This window comes from Rhinoderma darwinii, chromosome 13 (assembly GCF_050947455.1).
Source record: "Rhinoderma darwinii isolate aRhiDar2 chromosome 13, aRhiDar2.hap1, whole genome shotgun sequence".
Lineage (NCBI taxonomy): Eukaryota > Metazoa > Chordata > Amphibia > Anura > Rhinodermatidae > Rhinoderma > Rhinoderma darwinii.
The window spans coordinates 49,457,014-49,477,038 of NC_134699.1; the positions used below are offsets into that span (position 1 = coordinate 49,457,014).

Below are 20,025 nucleotides of genomic sequence, written 5' to 3' on the forward strand. Positions count from 1 at the left end.
CTCACGCTGTTTCCCAGCCACTTCCTGATTACATGGTCGGGAGTTACGGAAACAGCATAACTTGCTGAGCTACGCTGTTTCCGTAACTCCCATATAACCGAATAGTGGTTACGGAAATAACGTAGCTGGCATGCTACGCTGCTTCTGTAAATGCCTTTCACTTCTATGGGAGTAACGGAAACAGCGTAGATCAGCGAGTTATGCCGTTTCCGTAACTCCCGACCATGTAATCAGGAAGTGGCTGGGAAACAGCGTGAGGACAAAAAGCTATAACAAGGATTAGGGGACCCTGTTCTAGAGATCGGTGTGGGACCCGCATCTGTCTGACATTCATGACTTTATCCTGGGGATAAATGTCCTTCATTGGCCATGTAAACCTTTCAAGTCCAAAGCGATATATATATATATATATATGTGTATATACATACACACACTGTGTATTATGTGACTTTATGCAACTTTTAAGTAGGTTTTTATTAAAAATCTGTATTACTTTTTGAGATACAGGTTCTATGTATCCTGTATACATAGAAGTGTCTTGCCATCAAAGCCGAATCCGTCAGATCAGCAGGACTGATGGCTTCGGTGAACACTAGTCCTGCATGTTATCGATCACATCTAATTTCATGTGCTGCCAGTCCGACAGACCTGACTGATTTGGGCTTTGATGGCAAGATATAGCTTCTATGTATATAGGATACATAGAAGCTTTATCTCAAAAAGTTAAAATTTTTAATAAAAATCTATTCAAAAGTTGGCTAAAAACATATTATACACAGTTTTAGAATTAAAAACAGTTTACACAGCCTTTAGGGTATGTGCACACACACTAATTACGTCCGTAATTGACGGACGTATTTCGGCCGCAAGTACCGGACCGAACACAGTGCAGGGAGCAGGGCTCCTAGCATCATACTTATGTACGATGCTAGGAGTCCCTGCCTCGCTGCCGGACAACTGTCCCGTACTGTAATCATGTTTTCAGTACGGGACAGTAGTTCCACGGAGAGGCAGGGACTCCTAGCATCGTACATAACTATGATGCTAGGAGCCCGGCTCCCTGCACTGTGTTCGGTCCGGGACTTGCGGCCGAAATACGTCCGTCAATTACGGACGTAATTAGTGTGTGTGCACATACCCTTAAAGTCATGAAAAATGAAAAGGTATTTACAGCCCAAACCGTCTTTATATTTCATATAGACAGTGACAAGGTGCAGGGTTCTTGGTGATCATCAGAGCTCACGTGATGTGGATGCCGGACCAGTGAACAAATTGGCAAATCCATCCAAAAATTTATTTGCATAATTTCAGAATTCACTGATGATGAAGCAATGTGCTGTATCCCACAGCAACTAAATGAAAATAGAAACGTAATGAAAGCTCCCCATGAGCTCCGTGTAATTCCGTACCAACATTGTCCTCTCCATTAGAAATCAAGTGATAACTCTGGCTGTGAAGACATAAGCTGCAGATAGATCCGCTTGGACAGTTCAGGGCCCACGCGCCTAGAGGTAGAGGTAACGCCTTCACCGCGACGCACCAGGATATCACTTAAAAGATTGTGTCGTTCTGCATCTGTATGACAGCGACGATAAGCCTTCAAAAGCAGAAAGTATTCTTAGACTAATTTGACAATGCGGGTAGATGTAAAGACCACTCACAATATGATCTGCCTCTCGCCTAGCACCACGGAATTAGGCTATGTTCACACGAAGTATTTTGCAGGCAGAATTTCTGCCTCAAAATTCCGTTTGGAAGTTTGAGGCAGATTTTCCTCTCCCTGCACGCCGATTTTCGCTGCGTTTTTCGCCCGCGGCCATTGAGCGCTGCGGGCATAAAACGCCGCGAAATACGCTTTCTCTGCCTCCCATTGAAGTCAATGGGAGGTCAGAGGCGGAAACACCCGAAGATAGGGCATGTCGCTTCTTTCTCCCGCAAGGCGGGAGAAAACCGCCCCCGCCTCCCATTGAAATCGACGGGAGGCATTTTCGGGCCGTTTTTGACAAGCTTTTTGGCGCGGTTTCCGTGTCAAAAAACTCAGTGTGAACTTAGCCTTAGGCTGGATTCACATGGGACTGAGACACTGCGTGTTACCTGCAGACTTTGCTGCAGATTTCCTCCTCTACATTGAAATGGGTGAAATCCACAGTGAACATCGGTAACAGAAACCAGAGCATGCTGTGAATTTTGACAGTCAGCATTCTCATTCAGGTTTGAAAATGTTCAGCAGCTTATGGGGGGGGGGGGGGGGGTCTAGGGTTTGTTCAAAAAATGTCCTGCACAAGTAATCTGCAACATTTACGTCCCGTGAAAATCCAGCCTACGAGGTGAAAAACAAATAATTAAAAAAAAAGTAGCATAATAGAAATCCTATAGGTTGAGCTTAAATTTCACTCACCTTAACCAGTAACTGAGGAGAGGGGTAGACCGCCACCACAGCACTTGCCACCTCTACACTGACTCTGTTGAACTGCTGTATTTGCCTCTTCCATACTTCCAACAGACCCTTTCCACAGCGTTCGACTTTTGCCCCTCCTGCCCACTCACCGTCCAGGTAGAAAGAGAAGGACGAATTATCCCGCTGCCTCCTGAAAGCAAATACATGAGTATAACATCTACCATGCCGTATGTGCAGTTGGCATACTATAATAACACAATGCCTCTACATTGAGCTGCGTGGTGAATATGCCAAAAGACCTACAAATGGTATTCTTCAGACTCATTAGTGAAAAACACAACAGAGAAGTTACTTATAACTTTATGAAATAAGAAAACTACTCCCCCTATGAAAAATTCAGTGCAAAATGTTATGTATCCAACTGGGTGAAAAAAAATGTCGAGCATTGTTCCCCAACCTGTGGCTTTTCAGCTATTGCAAATCTACAGCTCCCAACAGGGTATGTTGGATAACTACGTTTTGCAACAGGTTAAAACTGAAGAGACAATCTAACGTAAGGCGATCAAGCAAAGATTATTACTATGAAATATGTCCAGGTGGCATACTACTGTAATAAAATGTCCATGCCTTTTCCTTATAATTAGCTGAGGGGACCTCTACATTGTCCTTAATGATGAAGGTCCTAGAAGAAGCCTCACTAGTGTTACAGAACAGTAAACAAGAACAGATAGTTACTTATAATTTCAACATTTTTTTCCCCTCGAGATGAATAAACATATTGTGAAACTTCTCAGCGTTGTGTCTTTACTTGGTTGGAGCCTCTGCCATTGCTTTGCTGAACATGTAGACGAAGTCCGAAAACTCCTTCCAGGTTTCCAGGAACCAAACATGGACATCAGTGTTCAGCTGTAAGAACATCAGGGCCTAAAGAAAGAGTAGATGACAAGCGGATGGTCATCCATGACTAAAGAAGAAGGACATTCAGTCGTATGGTCATGAAGCACCTTACCTCTTCCACATCTACCCTGCTCAGTTGTGGTGCTTCTTCCTTTCGTTTCCTTTTATGCCCCTTGTCTTTAGCGGCTTCCCCTCGAACGGCCTCCTGAAGCTTCTTTCTGCTTTTTGTCTTCTGATTCCTGTCAAATAGAGAGAATGGGGAGATGGAGCTCTAGGTTTTCTACATATGACCTCTCTTTCCAAAGACCTACTTGAAGTATCTCTCTATCTCCATTACCACCAGTGTAGGGATGGCACGTGGTCTATTGGCCGCAATATGTGCTACAAAGCTGCTTAGAGTAACGTTGTTATGGTCAGCTCCCTGTAATACAAGAAACAGACAAATGTCGGACAACATAGAATCATGAGACTGGTCTAAATGGTGAAATGGAAGAAAAAAAAAAATGTCCTCACTGCTTTACAGTTCTGAACCATCCCAACGAAGTCTTCTCCCGGAACAAGAACGAGAATTTCGGCTTCTTCTTGGCAAAAAGCGACTGACTGGGTGAGAATGTGTTATGTTAGCCTCAAATATGCAGATCTGTCCATCCTATTATGTTTTATAGGAGAACCTAATGCAGAGTTTTCAATGAGAAGTGAGATAAGTCATTAAAGGGGTTTTCCCACGAGGGACATTTATGACATATTCACAGGATACGTCAAATGTCAGATAGATGCGGGCCCCCACCTATTTCTAGAACAGGGCCCCCTAAACCCCGTTCTAGCTTTTTGTGCTCACACTGCCTCCCGGCCACTTCCTGATTACATGGTCGGGAGTTACAGAAACAGCATAACTTGCTGAGCTACGCTGTTTCCGTAGCCATCATTCAGTTCCATGGGGCTTACGGAAGTTTTCTCCTTCATGGTCGGAAACTAGCCGGAACACAGAGATAGAACAGGGTTTAGGGGACCATATATATAAAACTACTAAAACTCACATCCATGCTCTCCCCGGTTCGGCTCCAGGTGATGCTCCGTGGCACTGGCTGTGACTGGATGACACACGCGATTTCTTGAGCCTGCAGAGCACTTAGCACTTGTCCACCAGATCCATCCTGTAGGAGAACTAGGAAGAGAGGATTAGAGGTTTATGTAGGAATATATATGATCAATAGTGGCAGAAGAATTCATAGATGGTTCTAAGCTACCCAAAGCAGAGTGGTAACTAGGCGTCCCCTATAATTACATTATATAATGTAATTCATGTACGTGACGGCTCCTCCTAGGCGTTTCACAATTTTGACGTATAGAAGGGGTCCTGAGCAGTTTAAATGGACAACATTTTTAAATGCTAGACAACCCCTTAAAGCCGTTAGTGACCACCAATACGCCTTTCACAGCGGTCACGAATGGGTCTTTGGACTAGACTAAGTCCTGCACGGGCAGGCTGGAGCGGGTGCTTGAATAATGGTAATAGGTCATTTAAACCACATAGTAATCCCGTAAAAAAAAAAAAAAAAATGTCCGGGAATGTCTATTTATTCCAATAATAATAATAAAAGTTAATCAATAAGTTCTATATACCAATGAAATCTACATCTCGTCCCGTAAAAAACAAGCCCTCGTATGGCGACATCGTCAGAAACCAAAAAAGATACGGCTCCCGGAATGCGGCGATGCAAAAACAAATCATTTTAGTTCAAACGTGTTTTTGTGTGTGAAAACGTAGTAAAACATCAAAAAAAATGATACGTGTGTGGTATCCTCGTAATGGTACCGACTCATATTATAAAAGGTAACATGTCATTTATGCCGCATGTTAAACGTAAATTTAAAACATAGAACAATGGCGGAATTGCTGTTCTTTTCTAACCTCCACACAAAAAAAGTTATAAACGGTGCCATTAAAATATACAACTCGTCCTCATACAGCTATGTCGACGGAAAAATAAAAAAGTTATAGCTCTTTAAATGCGACAATGCTAAAAAAAAAATGATTGGTCATTAAAGGGTTAACAGACCAGAACAACTTACATGTAGTGGACATAAGTTTTTTTTACCATATTAGTCTATACTACAACTCTTGCCAGGCACAGTGGGAGTAGTCGCATACCAGGGTCTATGTGAACTGTGACAACATCCGAGTTTTTCTTTCCCTTCTTGGGCTGGGAAACCTTGTCAAGATCACGTGACGCTGGTCCCCGCAGAGGAGGGTCACGCTGTTCCGCGACCACTAGCGGCGGGGCAGGGAGGTCACGTGAGGAAGGACGCTGCCGAAAAGCATTCCTCGAAGTTGCGGCCCCTAGTGGTCTGATTGGAGGATCACGTGACGAGGTGCTCCTTTGAGAAATAACTCTCGGTCTAGCACCTCCTAGAGGTGGCGCTGGCACATCGCGTAGTGTAGGGGCGCAGAGACGCTGCAGGAGCGGGACGTCTGGTAACTGGTCGTCGTCGCTGTCGCTACTTAGAACCATAACATCGGTCTGACGAGCGGCTGTCACTAGAAAGGGAACTCGGGGCAGATCCTCCGACTCGCTAGCCTTAGAACGGGAGGACATGGCGGTCGCGTCTATTACTTTTTGAATCTGCCGCCGGATGTGAGCGGAGGAAGCGGAAGTGACGCTGACATCCTGGTCGCTGACATGTCGGTGTTGTGCGGAACGGTTCGTCTGCTCGGTGAGTGTCACGGTTGTTCCTAGAAGTAGCTGAGCCCGGCGCTCTCCGGACCGTACCGGAAGTCTTGTTCTACCTGCGTTCCGTCCACGTGATGTACGACCCTGTGACCTTCCCCTGACCGGGACATGCAGGTGCCCTCACGTCTGACTAGCTGAACGTCGTGTTGCCAATGGCGGAAAATGAGACGCTTACATAATGTGATATAAATCCTGTCAGGTTATTGTGCAGTGCGTCACTTATGTACCTCAATACAGTATTGTCACGACATGTGTCTCATACGGAGCCAATACAGTATTGTCACGACATGTGTCTCATACAGAGGCAATACAGGCAGAGGATCAAAGTGGTGGAGGAAATTCATTCATCTTTATTAAACCCCTTGACATGTCATGTACGCGATAAGCGTCATAGGGAAGTATGGAGCGCGCCGCGCACGCTCTATACGCCTGGGGTGTCCGCTGTGTTTTACAGCTGACACCCGAGACTAACGGACAGGAACCTCAATCGCACACGTAGTGTTTTCAGGCGTATTTCAGGACGTTTACGGAAAGCGGCGTGTAAAAAGACGCCCGCGAAAAAGCAGTGCATGTCACTTCTTGAGCTGTTTTTGGAGCCGTTTCTTCATTGACTATAGAAAAACAGCTCCAAAAACGGCCGTGAAAAACGTGAGTTGCTAAAAAAAAAAACGTCTGAAAATCAGGAGCTGTTTTCCCTTGAAACCAGCTCCGTATTTTCAGAAGTTTTTGGTTAAGCGTGTGAACATACCCTAACCCCTCAAATGCTGCGGTCAATTGCGAGCTCAGAATCTGAGGTGTTGAAAAGAGGGGGTGGCGGCGGCGGTTGTCATGACAGAAGCCTATACAAATGACAATATACTGCAATACATTAGTATTGCGGTGTATTGTACTAATGATCACTGGTTCAAGTCCCCTAGGGGGGCTAATAAAATGTGTAAAAAAAACACAAAAAAAGTTACTATTTTTATTTTTTTTAGAGCTAAGGCGTTTACATTTCTTGTTTTTTATGCCGTTCACTGTGCGAGTTAAATAATGGTATATTGTAACAATTCAGACTTTTACGGATGCCTATACCAATTTTGTTTATTTTATTTTTGACAGTACTTTGGAGGAAAAATGTGAAAAGGTTTTTTGTTTTTTTTTACTTTTAAAAAAATTTTTTTTCACTACTAATAACTTTATTAACCTTTTTTTTTTAATAAACATTTCATTAGTTCCCCTAGAGACAACTATGATGCTAGGAGCCTGGCTCCTTGGACTGTGGTCACTTCGGGAAATGCAACCTAATCATGGTCTGTATATCACCGACCGGGCATGGCTGTATAAATCAGGGCTAGACGTGATGGTTATTATCTGGCTCCGGAGTGTCAGAGCTTTCAGCCGAGCCATCAGAGTGCTCTTTGACAGGACACGTAAGAAGCTGTATCGTAAAAAAAATAATAATTTAATCCAAATTTATTTTAGAAGTTGTTTATAATCAGATCAAACATTGATTTATAAAAAAAAAAAGACATCGCCTTTAACCCCTTCCTGACATTTGAAGTATGGCTACGTGATAGCCGGGTAGGGGAAGTATGGAACGGCCACACGGAGCGGCCCTGACAGTTGCAATGCGGCCAACAACCGCGCTGGCACTATGTAGGAACGGCTGTCAAATACCTCGTTGAGGATATTCCGGTTACATGCGCATGCGCACTGCCGCTCCATTCATTCTCTATGGGAGCACCGGAGATAGCCGAGTGCAGTGTTCGGCTTTTTCCGGCGCTGCCATAGAGAATGACTAGGAGGTAAGTTGTTGTAATTTGCAAAATCGTGCGGCCATAAAGGGTGTATTAATTCATGGCCACACGATTTTGCAGATAAAGGAACGGTTTACCCGCGTTAACATGTGGCCACTAACAGGCTGTTTGACAGCCGCACCGAACATGGTGCCGGCGCGGTTGTTAGCCGCGTTGCGACCTTGTCAGGGCCGCTCTGTGTGGCGCTACCCTTAGCCCACTCCATATGATGCGGGTGTCAGCTGTATGTTACAGCCGACACTTCACAGTAACGAGCGCGATCCCACTCGTTTAACCCGTTAAATGCAGTGATCAATGGCTACTGCAGCAGTTAAATCGTTATTAAGGGGGGGTAGCTCATCGCGCCCCCCCGCAATGCAATCGTGGGGTGGCGATGGTTGCTATGGCAGCCTGGGGACCTAATGAAGGCTCCCAGGTCTGCCATAATTTTTCTCCTATTAAGCCCTGCCTCAGAAAGACGATATACTGCAATACCTTAGTAGTCCCCTAGGGGGACTAATAGAAAAAAAAAAAAAGTACAAATTGGTACAATAAAGTTTTTTGTTTTTTTAATGTAAAAAATTAAATAAATATTAAAAGTTAAAAAAAAAAACTTTTCCCATTCCCCCCCCTAGAGCATTGTAAAAAAAAAAAAAAAAGTTCAATTATTGGTATCGCCGCATCCGTAAAACTCTGAACTATTACAATATATCGTTATTTAACCCGCACGGTGAACGCCGTAAAAAAAAAATGTAAACGCCAGTTCATCCGTAAAAAGCAACACCGAGTGGCAGAACAGGGTTTAGGAAGCCCTGTTCTAGAAATAGGTGTGGGTCCCAGAGGTGAAACCGCATCTATCTGACATTTGTTTCCCTGTTTATTTACAGGAACGTGTCTGGGCCTTAGTGGTGTACCACAAAAGATAGGACATGTCCTATCTTTAGCTTTTTACGGGCCGTGCTACCTTACATTGTATGGGAGCACGGGCCGAAAATGCGAACGGCTCTCTGTGATGGGTTGTGCCTGAAATCGCGGCCCGTGATTACGGGCATGGCCGTGTGCATGGGGCCTTACATTATTCTCATTGTATTATCTTGAATATCATAGTCATTACAACTCCTCACATGGGATAGAAGCAAATGATGTCAGATCGTGCTGTATGCACGTGGTCAGTCTCATTCAGAAACGGACTACCATCTACAAGATGGCGATCACTAGTCTATAGTGGACCTGAGAACGTTTAGAGATTGCCATCACTTCTATCAGAACCTATAATTGTGTTCTGTTATCCTGGGCCGTGTAAACGAGCGCTCGTTTGCTCCTTTCACAAGGCGCTAGTACAGGGACGAGCTCTCATTACCACGATCGCTCGTCCCTATACATTGTCATGCTGGCAGCACGTCACCTGTTTACACCGGGAGATGCGCTGCCAACAACCATAATATTTTTACATTTTAAAACGATATGATCAGCAGATGATCGAGCGTTTCCCCGTTCATCTGCTGATCGCTACTCTGTTTACAATTGCAATTATCGGCAGCGTGTGTTTGCCTGATAATTGGCCAGTGTAAAAGGACTTTTAGAGAACATACAAACTCCATGCGTTTGTTGCCATTGGTCAGATTTGTATCCAGGACCCCAACGCTGCAAGCAACAGTGCTCATGCCACATACTGATCCATGCAGCAGTGGGATGGTTCCCCAATACGGCCGTGTGCTTGAGTCCTTATCTTGTTTTCTTTCATATGTGTTGAACTGTGTATTTATTAACCTACTATCTGTCTTTAGTTTTTCCCACTCCCGTAACATGGAGTCTGGCCAGAGGGGCGTCAAAGAAAGCTGGAACTAGCTCCAAGAACTTAGGAGGAAAAAGCGCAGGAAGGAGATATGGTTTCAAGAAATTAGATGGTAAGTTTCTACGGAAGGGGTTATACCAGAATTCTAAATATAGGAAAGTCTAACACGCCCAAAGCAACTGTCGTTTTCTTTCTCAGTCATGATAATTAGAAACCGGAAAATATCAAAGTATAGCGGACGCTCCTGCACACGGCTGCCATTTCAGACAGGGAAACTGCATTTCCCAGAATCTCCTTCCGGCTTCCCCGTCTCTTTAAAGTGTAGCTAAACGTTTGACAAACTTCTGATATGTCATAGAGACATGTCAGAAGTTTGTATTAGTGGGGGTCCAAGCACTGAGACCCCCACCAATCTCTAGAACGAAGCAGCTGAAGTGCTCGTGTTTGCGCTCAGCCGCTTCGTGTCTGTTGGGCTTTTTCCGGAAAGCCGATGTATCGGAGGATGGGCTCATAGACTTTATATTGAGTCCGTACACGATACATTTATTTCTGGAAATAGCCAAAGAGAGACGAAGTGGCTGAGCGCTCACACGAACACTTCAGCCGCTTCGTTTTAGAGATTGGTGGGGGTCTCAGTTCTCGGACCCCCACCAATCCAAACTTCTGACATATCACTATGACATGTCAGAAGTTTGTCAAACGTTTAGCTACACTGTGATTGCAGCAGACAAATATCCAAAAGAAAAATGCTCAAAAAATACGTCCTTTCACAAACTAAGCGGCAAGTATGAGAAGAGTGCGCTGTAAGTCCGGCATCCCTCTTGGTTCTCTCCATCTTATGTCGGTCCCCCTAATCCTCTCTTAATTCAATCATAGCTACTTCCCAGCACTGCCCCACACAGACACAGCGTAGGCGTGCTGAAACTATATTGGATATCCCAAACCGGATTCCCTGGTCAGGCAGTGTATGATGCGACGGTACAGGGGACTGGTAACATAGACTAGTGTGTACGTTTGTAGATAAAGGAGTTGCAGCCGGTTTGTGTTAAAAGGCTAAATATAAGAACTAGAAGTCCCAGCGCAGCTGTCAATAGCAGCACTATGCAAACCCACTGACAGAGCAAGCGGCGCGCAGTTCACACGGCACATGCCCTGTACAGTTACAGCGGTGGGACCGCGCGTGCACCATCTACTTTACATGTGGGAACGCCCCTTTAAGTTTAGTAAGATGCGGCTAACTGTATTTGCGCTTTTAATTTCAGGTTTGTTTCTGATCTGTGGGATTACACATGTCGCCTGTGGCTTATTATTGATTTTTTTTTTTTCTACAATCATAAATAATAATTGAATATATGTCTAGAGCTCAGCACCCCCCTCCCCCCTCCATGACAGGTTAGTATCGGAGACCAACTTTATCCTGCGCTTTCTTGATGTTTCAGGGGAATTTGTCCATGCTGGAAACATTCTTGCTACTCAGAGATTAATGCGCTGGCATCCAGGGTCTCAGGTGAGTCAGTGTTTTTGTATTTCTACTATAGAATAGAAGCGGAATCGTTCTGTCTCAGCCAAATCAGTCAGTTCAGCTCTGACACACAGGATCCAGCTTAAATTGATCACATCTTAGTCATGAACTTAGATGGTTATTAGCTGAATCCTGAGTGTCAGACATGCAGGACCTGCTTTCAGCCAAGCCGTCAGTTCAGCTGAACTGTCAGACTTAGCTGATACAGTACAATACAAGTTTTATGTATGCAGGATACATAGAAGCTGTATCGTATATAGTAAAAAAAAAAATAAATCAATGTAAAAGTTGTTTAACCACTTAAGGCATTAGCGCATAACTGTACATAACAGGTGTTAAGAGGTTGTATGGAGTGGGCTCATGGGATGAGCCCACTTCATACTGAGCGGGTGTCGGCTGTATGTTGAAGCCAACACCTCCCTGCAATGGCCGGAATCAAAGATCACTTTGATTCTGCCCATTTAAACCATTAGATGCCACGGTCAATAGCGACGGCACCATCTAAGCGGTTAGAAAGAGGGAGCAGCCCTCTCCAACAGCCCATCACCCCCTTGGGACGAGATCGCGGGGTACCGATGGTTACCTAATGAAGGTCTCCAGGTCTGCCATATTTGTGCTCCCATTAAGCCTTGACAGAGGCAGGGCTTAATAGGATCCTGTCAAAATTACATTAGTATTGCAGTATAGTGCTAGCAATCCAATTATCGCTGGTTCAAGTCCCCCTAGGGGGACTTCTAAAAAACAAAGCAAAAACAAACAAACTGTTGAATAAAGTATCTTTTAATGTACAAAAAAATATTAAAAGTTAAAAAAACAAAAACCTTTTCCCATTTTTTTTCCTAAACTATTGTTAAAAAAAAAGAAAAAGAAAAGTGAACATAACTGATATCGCCGCGTCCGTAAAAGTTAGAAATATTACACTCTAATGTTGTTTAACTCGCATTGTGAACACTGTAAAAAATTAAAACTGCCGGAATTGCTGTTTTTTTGGTCACTTTAGCTCCCCGAAAAATGGAATAAAAGTGATCAGTCGCATGAACCGCAAAATACCAATAAAAACGACAGCTCGCCCCACAGAAAATAAGCCGCTCAATCGACTGAATAATAGAAAAGTTATAGCTCTCAGAACATGGCGACACAAAACAAATAGTTTTTTTTAATAAATAGTTTTTGGTTTCTAAAAGTGATAGCATAAATAAAACTCTATAAATTAGGGTATCGCTGTAATCGTGTTGACCAATAAAGATAACATGTCGTATTTACCGCACAATGAACGCTGTAAAAACTAAATCCAAACAGTTGCGGAATCGCAGTTTTTTGCCCATTTCACCCCACAAATAATTTTGTTTCAGTTTACAAGTACATTATACAGTACATCAAATGGTGCCATGAAAAACTAAAAATTGTCCCGCAAAAAAAAAAAACCTCATACGGCTATGTCGATGGAAAAATAAAAAAGGTACGACTTTTGGATGGCGGTGAAGAAAAAATAAAATGAAAAAACGAAAATTGGCTGCTGGGGGAAGGGGTTCAAATTATTTTTTAAAAAAAATCCTTTCAAAGGTGTATATAGGTTTTAAACCGAACGATGATTAAAGGGGTTTTCTAGGTTTAGAAAAATAATGCTGTTTTGTTCCAAAAACAGTGACACGCTTGTCCACAGGTTGTGCATGGTATTGCAACTCAGCCCTATTCACTTCACTGGGGCTGATCTGCAATACCAGAAGCATCCAAAGGACAGTTGTGGCGCTGTTTCTGGAAGAAAGCATTCATGTTTTTCAATCCTGTGCGGCTCTACATTCTCGACGGGGAACACCCTCTAGGTATGTACAGTGAAGGAAATAAGTATTTGATCCCTTGCTGATTTTGTAAGTTTGCCCACTGTCAAAGACATGAACAGTCTAGAATTTTTAGGCTAGGTTAATTTTACCAGTGAGAGATAGATTATATTTAAAAAAAAACAGAAAATCACATAGTCAAAATTATATATATTTATTTGCATTGTGCACAGAGAAATAAGTATTTGATCCCCTACCAACCATTAAGGCTATGTTCACACGGAGTATTTTGGGGGAGGAATATCTGCCTCAAAATTCCGTTTGGAACTTTGAGGCAGATATTCCTCTCCCTGCACGCCGATTTTCGCGGCGATTATCACGCCGTTTTTCGCCCGCGGCCATTGAGCGCCGCGGGCATAAAACAGCGAGAAATACGCTTTCTCCTGCCTCCCATTGAAGTCAATGGGAGGTCAGAGGCGGAAGCGCCCAAAGATAGGGCATGTCGCTTTTTTTTCCCGCGAGGCAGTTTTACTGCTCGCGGGAAAAAGACGCCGACGCCTCCCATTGAAATCAATGGGAGGCGTTCTCGGGCCGTTTTTGCCGAGTTTTGCGACGCGGTTTCCGCGTCAAAAAACTCGGCAAAATACCCCGTGTGAACATAGCCTAAGAGTTCAGCCTCCTCCAGACCAGTTACACGCTCCAAATCAACTTGGTGCCTGCATTAAAGACAGCTGTCTTACATGGTCACCTGTATAAAAGACTCCTGTCCACAGACTCAATGAATCAGTCTGACTCTAACCTCTACAACATGGGCAAGACCAAAGAGCTTTCTAAGGATGTCAGGGACAAGATCATAGACCTGCACAAGGCTGGAATGGGCTACAAAACCATAAGTAAGACGCTGGGTGAGAAGGAGACAACTGTTGGTGCAATAGTAAGACAATGGACGACATACAAAATGACTGTCAATTGACATCGATCTGGGGCTCCATGCAAAATCTCACCTCGTGGGGTATCCTTGATCCTGAGGAAGGTGAGAGCTCAGCCGAAAACTACACGGGGGGAACTTGTTAATGATCTCAAGGCAGCTGGGACCACAGTCACCAAGAAAACCATTGGTAACACATTACGCCGTAATGAATTAAAATCCTGCAGTGCCCGCAAGGTCCCCCTGCTCAAGAAGGCACATGTACAGGCCCGTCTGAAGTTTGCAAATGAACATCTGGATGATTCTGAGAGTGATTGTGAGAAGGTGCTGTGGTCAGATGAGACTAAAATTGAGCTCTTTGGCATTAACTCAACTCGCCGTGTTTGGAGGAAGAGAAATGCTGCCTATCACCCAAAGAACACTGTCCCCACTGTCAAGCATGGAGGTGGAAACATTATGTTTTGGGGGTGTTTCTCTGCTAAGGGCACAGGACTACTTCACCGCATCAATGGGAGAATGGATGGAGCCATGTAGCGTCAAATCCTGAGTGACAACCTCCTTCCCTCCACCAGGACATTAAAAATGGCTCGTGGCTGGGTCTTGCAGCACGACAATAACCCGAAACATACAGCCAAAGCAACAAAGGAGTGGCTCAAAAAGAAGCACATTAAGGTCATGGAGTGGCCTAGCCAGTCTCCAGACCTTAATCCCATCGAAAACTTATGGAGGGAGCTGAAGATCCGAGTTACCAAGCGACAGCCTCGAAATCTTAATGATTTACAGATGATCTGCAAAGAGGAGTGGGACAAAATTCCATCTAACGTGTGCAAACCTCATCATCAACTACAAAAAACGTCTGACTGCTGTGCTTGCCAACAAGGGTTTTGCCACCAAGTATTAAAGAGGCTCTGTCACCAGATTTTGCAGCCCCTATCTGCTAATGCAGCAGATAGGCGCTGCAATGTAGATTACAGTAACGTTTTTATTTTTAAAAAACGAGCATTTTTGGCCAAGTTATGACCATTTTCGTATTTATGCAAATGAGGCTTGCAAAAGTACAACTGGGCGTGTTGAAAAGTAAAAGTACAACTGGGCGTGTATTATGTGCGTACATCGGGGTGTGTTTACTACTTTTACTAGCTGGGCGTTGTGTATAGAAGTGTCATCCACTTCTCTTCACAACGCCCAGCTTCTGGCAGTGCAGCACTGTGACGTCACTCACAGGTCCTGCATCGTGTCGGCACCAGAGGCTACAGATGATTCTGCAGCAGCATCAGCATTTGCAGGTAAGTAGCTACATCGACTTACCTGCAAACGCCGATGCTGCTGCAGAATCATCTGTAGCCTCTGGTGCCGACACGATGCAGGACCTGTGAGTGACGTCACAGTGCTGCACTGCCAGAAGCTGGGCGTTGTGAAGAGAAGTGGATGACACTTCTATACACAACGCCCAGCTAGTAAAAGTAGTAAACACACCCCGATGTACGCACATAATACACGCCCAGTTGTACTTTTACTTTTCAACACGCCCAGTTGTACTTTTGCAAGCCTCATTTGCATAAATACGAAAATGGTCATAACTTGGCCAAAAATGCTCGTTTTTAAAAAATAAAAACGTTACTGTAATCTACATTGCAGCGCCTATCTGCTGCAATAGCAGATAGGGGTTGCAAAATCTGGTGACAGAGCCTCTTTAAGTCTTGTTTGCCAAAGGGATCAAATACTTATTTCTCTGTGCACAATGCAAATAAATATATATAATTTTGACTATGTGATTTTCTGTTTGTTTTTTTTTAATATAATCTATCTCTCACTGGTAAAATTAACCTAGCCTAAAAATTCTAGACTGTTCATGTCTTTGACAGTGGGAAAACGTACAAAATCAGCAAGGGATCAAATACTTATTTCCTTCACTGTATGCCTTAAGCCCTTATGGAAAGGGGTTGTCACGATGAGTAGCAATGGGAGTCAGAGCAGTGTACCCTCACATCTAGAAATATAAGCTGTGTCCGCACCACTCTCCAACCCCAATAGTCCAATCATCAGAGCAGTCCCTTCCTTTTACAAGTTATTACAGCAGGACTACCCCTCTGCTAACAGAGACAGATGCAGAAGAGTACAGCACTGTCATTATGACCGCCACTGGTTTTCTCTACCTGGCTGGCTTAGTCTATAATTGCTGTCGATGAGCATCCATCTCCCTATGCATTTGGCCTAAGGTGGAAGCATCATTGACATACACTGTTCAGCCATAACATTAAAACCACCGACAGGTGAAGTAAATAACAATCTCGTTACAGTGGCGCCTTTCAAGGGGTGGGTTATATTAGTCAGCAAGTGAACAGTCCGTTCTTGAAGTTGATGTTGGAAGCCGAAAAATAGGCTGAGGCCCCATGCACACGACCATGCCCGTAATCGCGGCCCACGATTGCGGGCATGGGCGTCTACATTTTCAGCCGTGCTCCCATACGAAGTATGGGAGCATGGCCCGTAAAACACAAAAAAATGGACCTGCTCCATAATTCCCGGCACAGTTCTACGGCACGGACACCCATCCATAGCGATACGGAAAGGTGTCCGCGGTCAATAGAACTGAGTGGGTCCATAAAACCGTGGACTCTGTTACGGTCTGCGGTTTTACGGTCGTGTGCATGGGGCCTAACAGAAGGATCTGAGCCACTTTGACACGGACCAAATTGTGATGGCTAGATTACTGGGTCAGAGCATTTCCAAAACGGCAGGTGTTGTATGGTGTTTCCTGAATGCAGTAGTTCGTACCTACCAAAAGTGGTTCGAAGAAGAACAATCTGAACCAGCGACAAGGTCATGGGCACCTAAGGCACATTGATGCATTTAGGGAGCGAAGGCTAGTCCGTCCTATCCCACAGAATAGCTAATGTAGAGCAAGTTGCTGAAAAAGTTAATAGCTTCCTATGTTTTGGAGCTGTGTAGCTGCAGACCAGTTAGCGTGCCCTTTCTGACCCGTTCTCTGTAAAGGGCACGTGAGCATCAGAACTGGACCATGGAGCAATGGAAGAAGGTGACCTGTTCTAAAGAACAGGGGGAAGATATGGCACCAGGATGGACTATGTGAAGACAAGCCGGTGAAGTCAGTATGGTTCTCTATGCAATGTTCTGCTGGGAAACCTTCGGTACTGACATTCATGTGGATGTTACTTTGACACGTACCACCTACCTGAACGTTTTTGCAGACCTCATGGCAACAGTAGTGCCTAACTTGCTGAAACTGGATAACCCCTTTAAAGGATCTGCTACTAGCGTCTTAGTGACAAAGTCGTTGCCTCAACAGGTCAGAGTTGTTTCGGTGGCAATGGGGGGGGGGGGGCTACACAATTTAAGGCAGGTGGTTTTAATGTTCTGGTTGAAGGTTGTATAAATGGACACTAACTTTTCAAACTCGTGCTAATCTAATAGTATAACTGATATACTTCATTTTACTTACTGTTGAAAGTTGTTTTAGCCCTGCAAATTCTATGTGAAGTTACTGCCACTAGGTGTCTCCCTTCCTGTCATCTGCTGTCCACCCCCAGTTGTCAAGCAAAATCTGTCCCAGGCTACAGAGCACAATTAACGAGCAGTAGAAGGTGGTGGGCGTGTGTCTCTTCACTGCCTGCCTATAGAAGTCTATGGAGAGGAGTAGGTGGCAGAGAGAGTGAGTGAGAGACACAGAAATCTTACCAGCAGTCTGTCACTCCAGTGCTGGATTCTCAGCTACACTGGTCTGTGCTGCTGTATAATCTCCTCCATGCTGCTGCATCTTCTATATATGTGATAGAGATGGGCTAGCAGCATTATCCTCTTCTCTGTGTGCAGTGTATAGAAAACATTATAGCTATTAGTCTTCACCCACTAGCTCAGAGAAAACTGAGAATTAGAGAGAGCCTGAAGGGGAAAAACTGCTAAATAATGCTGAATCCAAGTCATAAAATGGCCAGAAATAGTGTTATCCCTCATGTGCACACATATGCCAGCTTATTCTGAAAAGTAATCTAAAAAGTTAGGTACACTTTGAGTAAAAAAACAACAACTCATAGGTAAATTGGCTTCCTATATAATTGTCCCTGGGGTGTGAGTTCTTGATATCTGGAAATAAGATTGTAAGCCCTTTCAAAAGCAGGGACTGATGGCTGAGAAATAAAATGTTTGACCTGTAGAATAACTCTATTCTGCGTCTTGTAGGTGGGGATTGGACGTAACAAGGCCCTGTTTGCGTTGGAGGATGGAATTGTGCGCTACACAAAAGAAGTCTACATCCCACATCCTCGTAGCAGTGACAGCATCGATGTTGTCAGTAAACTGCCTTTTGGTGCCGTCCTCTATAAAACCTTTATAAATGTAATTCCTAAGCAGAAAGAACATAGCTTTAAACTTGTGGAAATGATGTGATTACTGGGAATTGTAAATAGTGTATTAAATGAAACCTTATTAGAAAACACTGTGTTCTATCTCTCAGCCTGGATATACATATTATGTGGAGCTGTTAATAACAGATAGTTTAGACCAGTGCCATGCAAGCATGCCATGGTGCTGCAACCGATTCTGGTGTGATATCAGTCTTGGGATATAGGCAAACGCTTGCCCCGTAGAAATGGTGTGGCTTGTGTCTATGCCATGTACATCACGGATTTCGACCTTGCTGTTTGCAATTTCAGTAGAATTGTGGTAAAATGTAAACCGTTGAGTCACGTTATTATGACCACCAGCTAATATCCAGAGTAACCGCCGTCTGCAGCATGGACAGCAGCTAGATGGGCTGGGGGTGATCAATAAGGTGCTGGTGGGTTGTCTCGGGTATCTGGAGCCGTGCTGACTGCAGGGCATCCCACATTTTCTGGAGGGTGCGTGGGGGAGGATCCGTAGATTGAATAGGACGATCGAAGTGGTCCCACAGATGCCCAATTGGGTTCAAGTCTGGCGAATTAGGGGGCCAGGGAAGTAATTGAATGTTTTGGTCGTGCTCTTCCAACCACTGTCGGACATTTCTAGCCGTGTGACATGTCGCATTGTTTTGCTGGAAGATTCCATCTGCCCCAGGGAAGACCATCAGCAAGTATGGGTGAACGTGATCGGCAACGATGGATTCATACCAAAATCGCTTCAGAGTGCCTTCCACATGGATTAGAATGGCATGAAAAAAATCCCCAGACTATAAAGCTGCCGCCATCAGCTTGTGGTTTTCCAGCAATGGTTGTAGGTTGTTTTTCTTAAGTTTCTTACCTGATTCGCCAACGTCCATCCATTTGATGAAACCGAAAAGGTGACTCTGGAAAAGGCAAATCTTTGCCAATCATCGGTGGTCCAATAGCGAAACGGGCGTGCAAATGGAAGCCTTATAGTCCAATGCATAAGAGCAGTGACCATCCGTCTGCTTCGTAGCGCCATACGAAGTAGGATTTGCCAAACTGTTGTTTCAGACACACGTTTGATAGCCCCCTGGTTGATTTTCTCGGTGAGCTGCTCCACTGTAGCATATAGTTCGGCCCTCGCGCACCTTCGTAGCCGACGTTCACCTCTCACATCATTGACGCGTGGTGCTCCGCAGTTTCCATGTCTTATTCCCAATGGTGCCATTTGTCCACTCCCGATGCTCTTTCACCACCGCAGCATGCGAACAGTTCACAAACTGCGCTGTTGGAGACATTTCCACTCTTGTCCAGAAAAACTATTTTCATCCCTTTTTGCAACTCTGATACATCGCCCCTTTTACCCATGGCAACAAGTGATGTGTTCAGACAGCCTATCGCACATCTTATATACCCCCCAAGCCAGCCCACGACACATCACTTCCTTCATGGGCTACGCGCTGCTGACTTTGGAAGTAGGAGGTGATCATAAGGATGTGACTACTGTGTATCGGCCATTAACACTGCCAGATTTTCTAATAGGCATATAAAATAGCTGTAATAGTAGAAAACTCTCAAAAAAATCAATATGGAGTTTTTTAATTATCCCTGATAAATGTCCTGGAACTGGGATTTTTCAGATTAGCTGTCCTTTCATAAGCATATTTACAAAGTACCACACCTTGGTATTGTATTGCTCCTTTGATTTTGAAGAAATGCTTTCACTGACATGTTTACATGTGAAACTTTGGACTCAGTGGGTGTTCCCTGTGAATTATGACTGTCCAAGCTGGGATTCTGTGAGAAAATGCAGCTTAAAAATCTCATCAGGGA

General features: G+C 44.3%; 2 protein-coding genes across 3 annotated transcripts; one reads left to right on the forward strand and one right to left on the reverse strand.

The window, feature by feature from the left end:
- Nucleotides 1-1,129: 1,129 nt before the first annotated feature.
- On the reverse strand, nucleotides 1,130-6,085 carry EME1 (essential meiotic structure-specific endonuclease 1). 2 transcript variants are annotated; one of them, XM_075846769.1, is made up of 8 exons: nucleotides 5,448-6,085; nucleotides 4,333-4,460; nucleotides 3,809-3,895; nucleotides 3,607-3,716; nucleotides 3,408-3,534; nucleotides 3,207-3,322; nucleotides 2,399-2,588; nucleotides 1,130-1,597 (listed from the first exon to the last, which is right to left on the reverse strand). In XM_075846769.1, exons 1-8 carry the CDS (start codon nucleotides 5,890-5,892, stop codon nucleotides 1,427-1,429), a joined length of 1,374 nt encoding a protein of 457 aa, XP_075702884.1. In that variant the 5' UTR covers nucleotides 5,893-6,085; the 3' UTR covers nucleotides 1,130-1,426. The 2 variants fall into 2 exon arrangements, with proteins under 2 accessions (XP_075702884.1, XP_075702885.1); XM_075846770.1 differs by lacking the exon at nucleotides 3,809-3,895.
- Nucleotides 5,636-18,282, forward strand: MRPL27 (mitochondrial ribosomal protein L27). The gene is made up of 4 exons (XM_075846771.1): nucleotides 5,636-6,010; nucleotides 9,593-9,712; nucleotides 11,040-11,107; nucleotides 18,029-18,282. Exons 1-4 carry the CDS (start codon nucleotides 5,977-5,979, stop codon nucleotides 18,233-18,235), a joined length of 429 nt encoding a protein of 142 aa, XP_075702886.1. The 5' UTR covers nucleotides 5,636-5,976; the 3' UTR covers nucleotides 18,236-18,282.
- The last annotated feature ends 1,743 nt before the right edge of the window (nucleotides 18,283-20,025 follow it).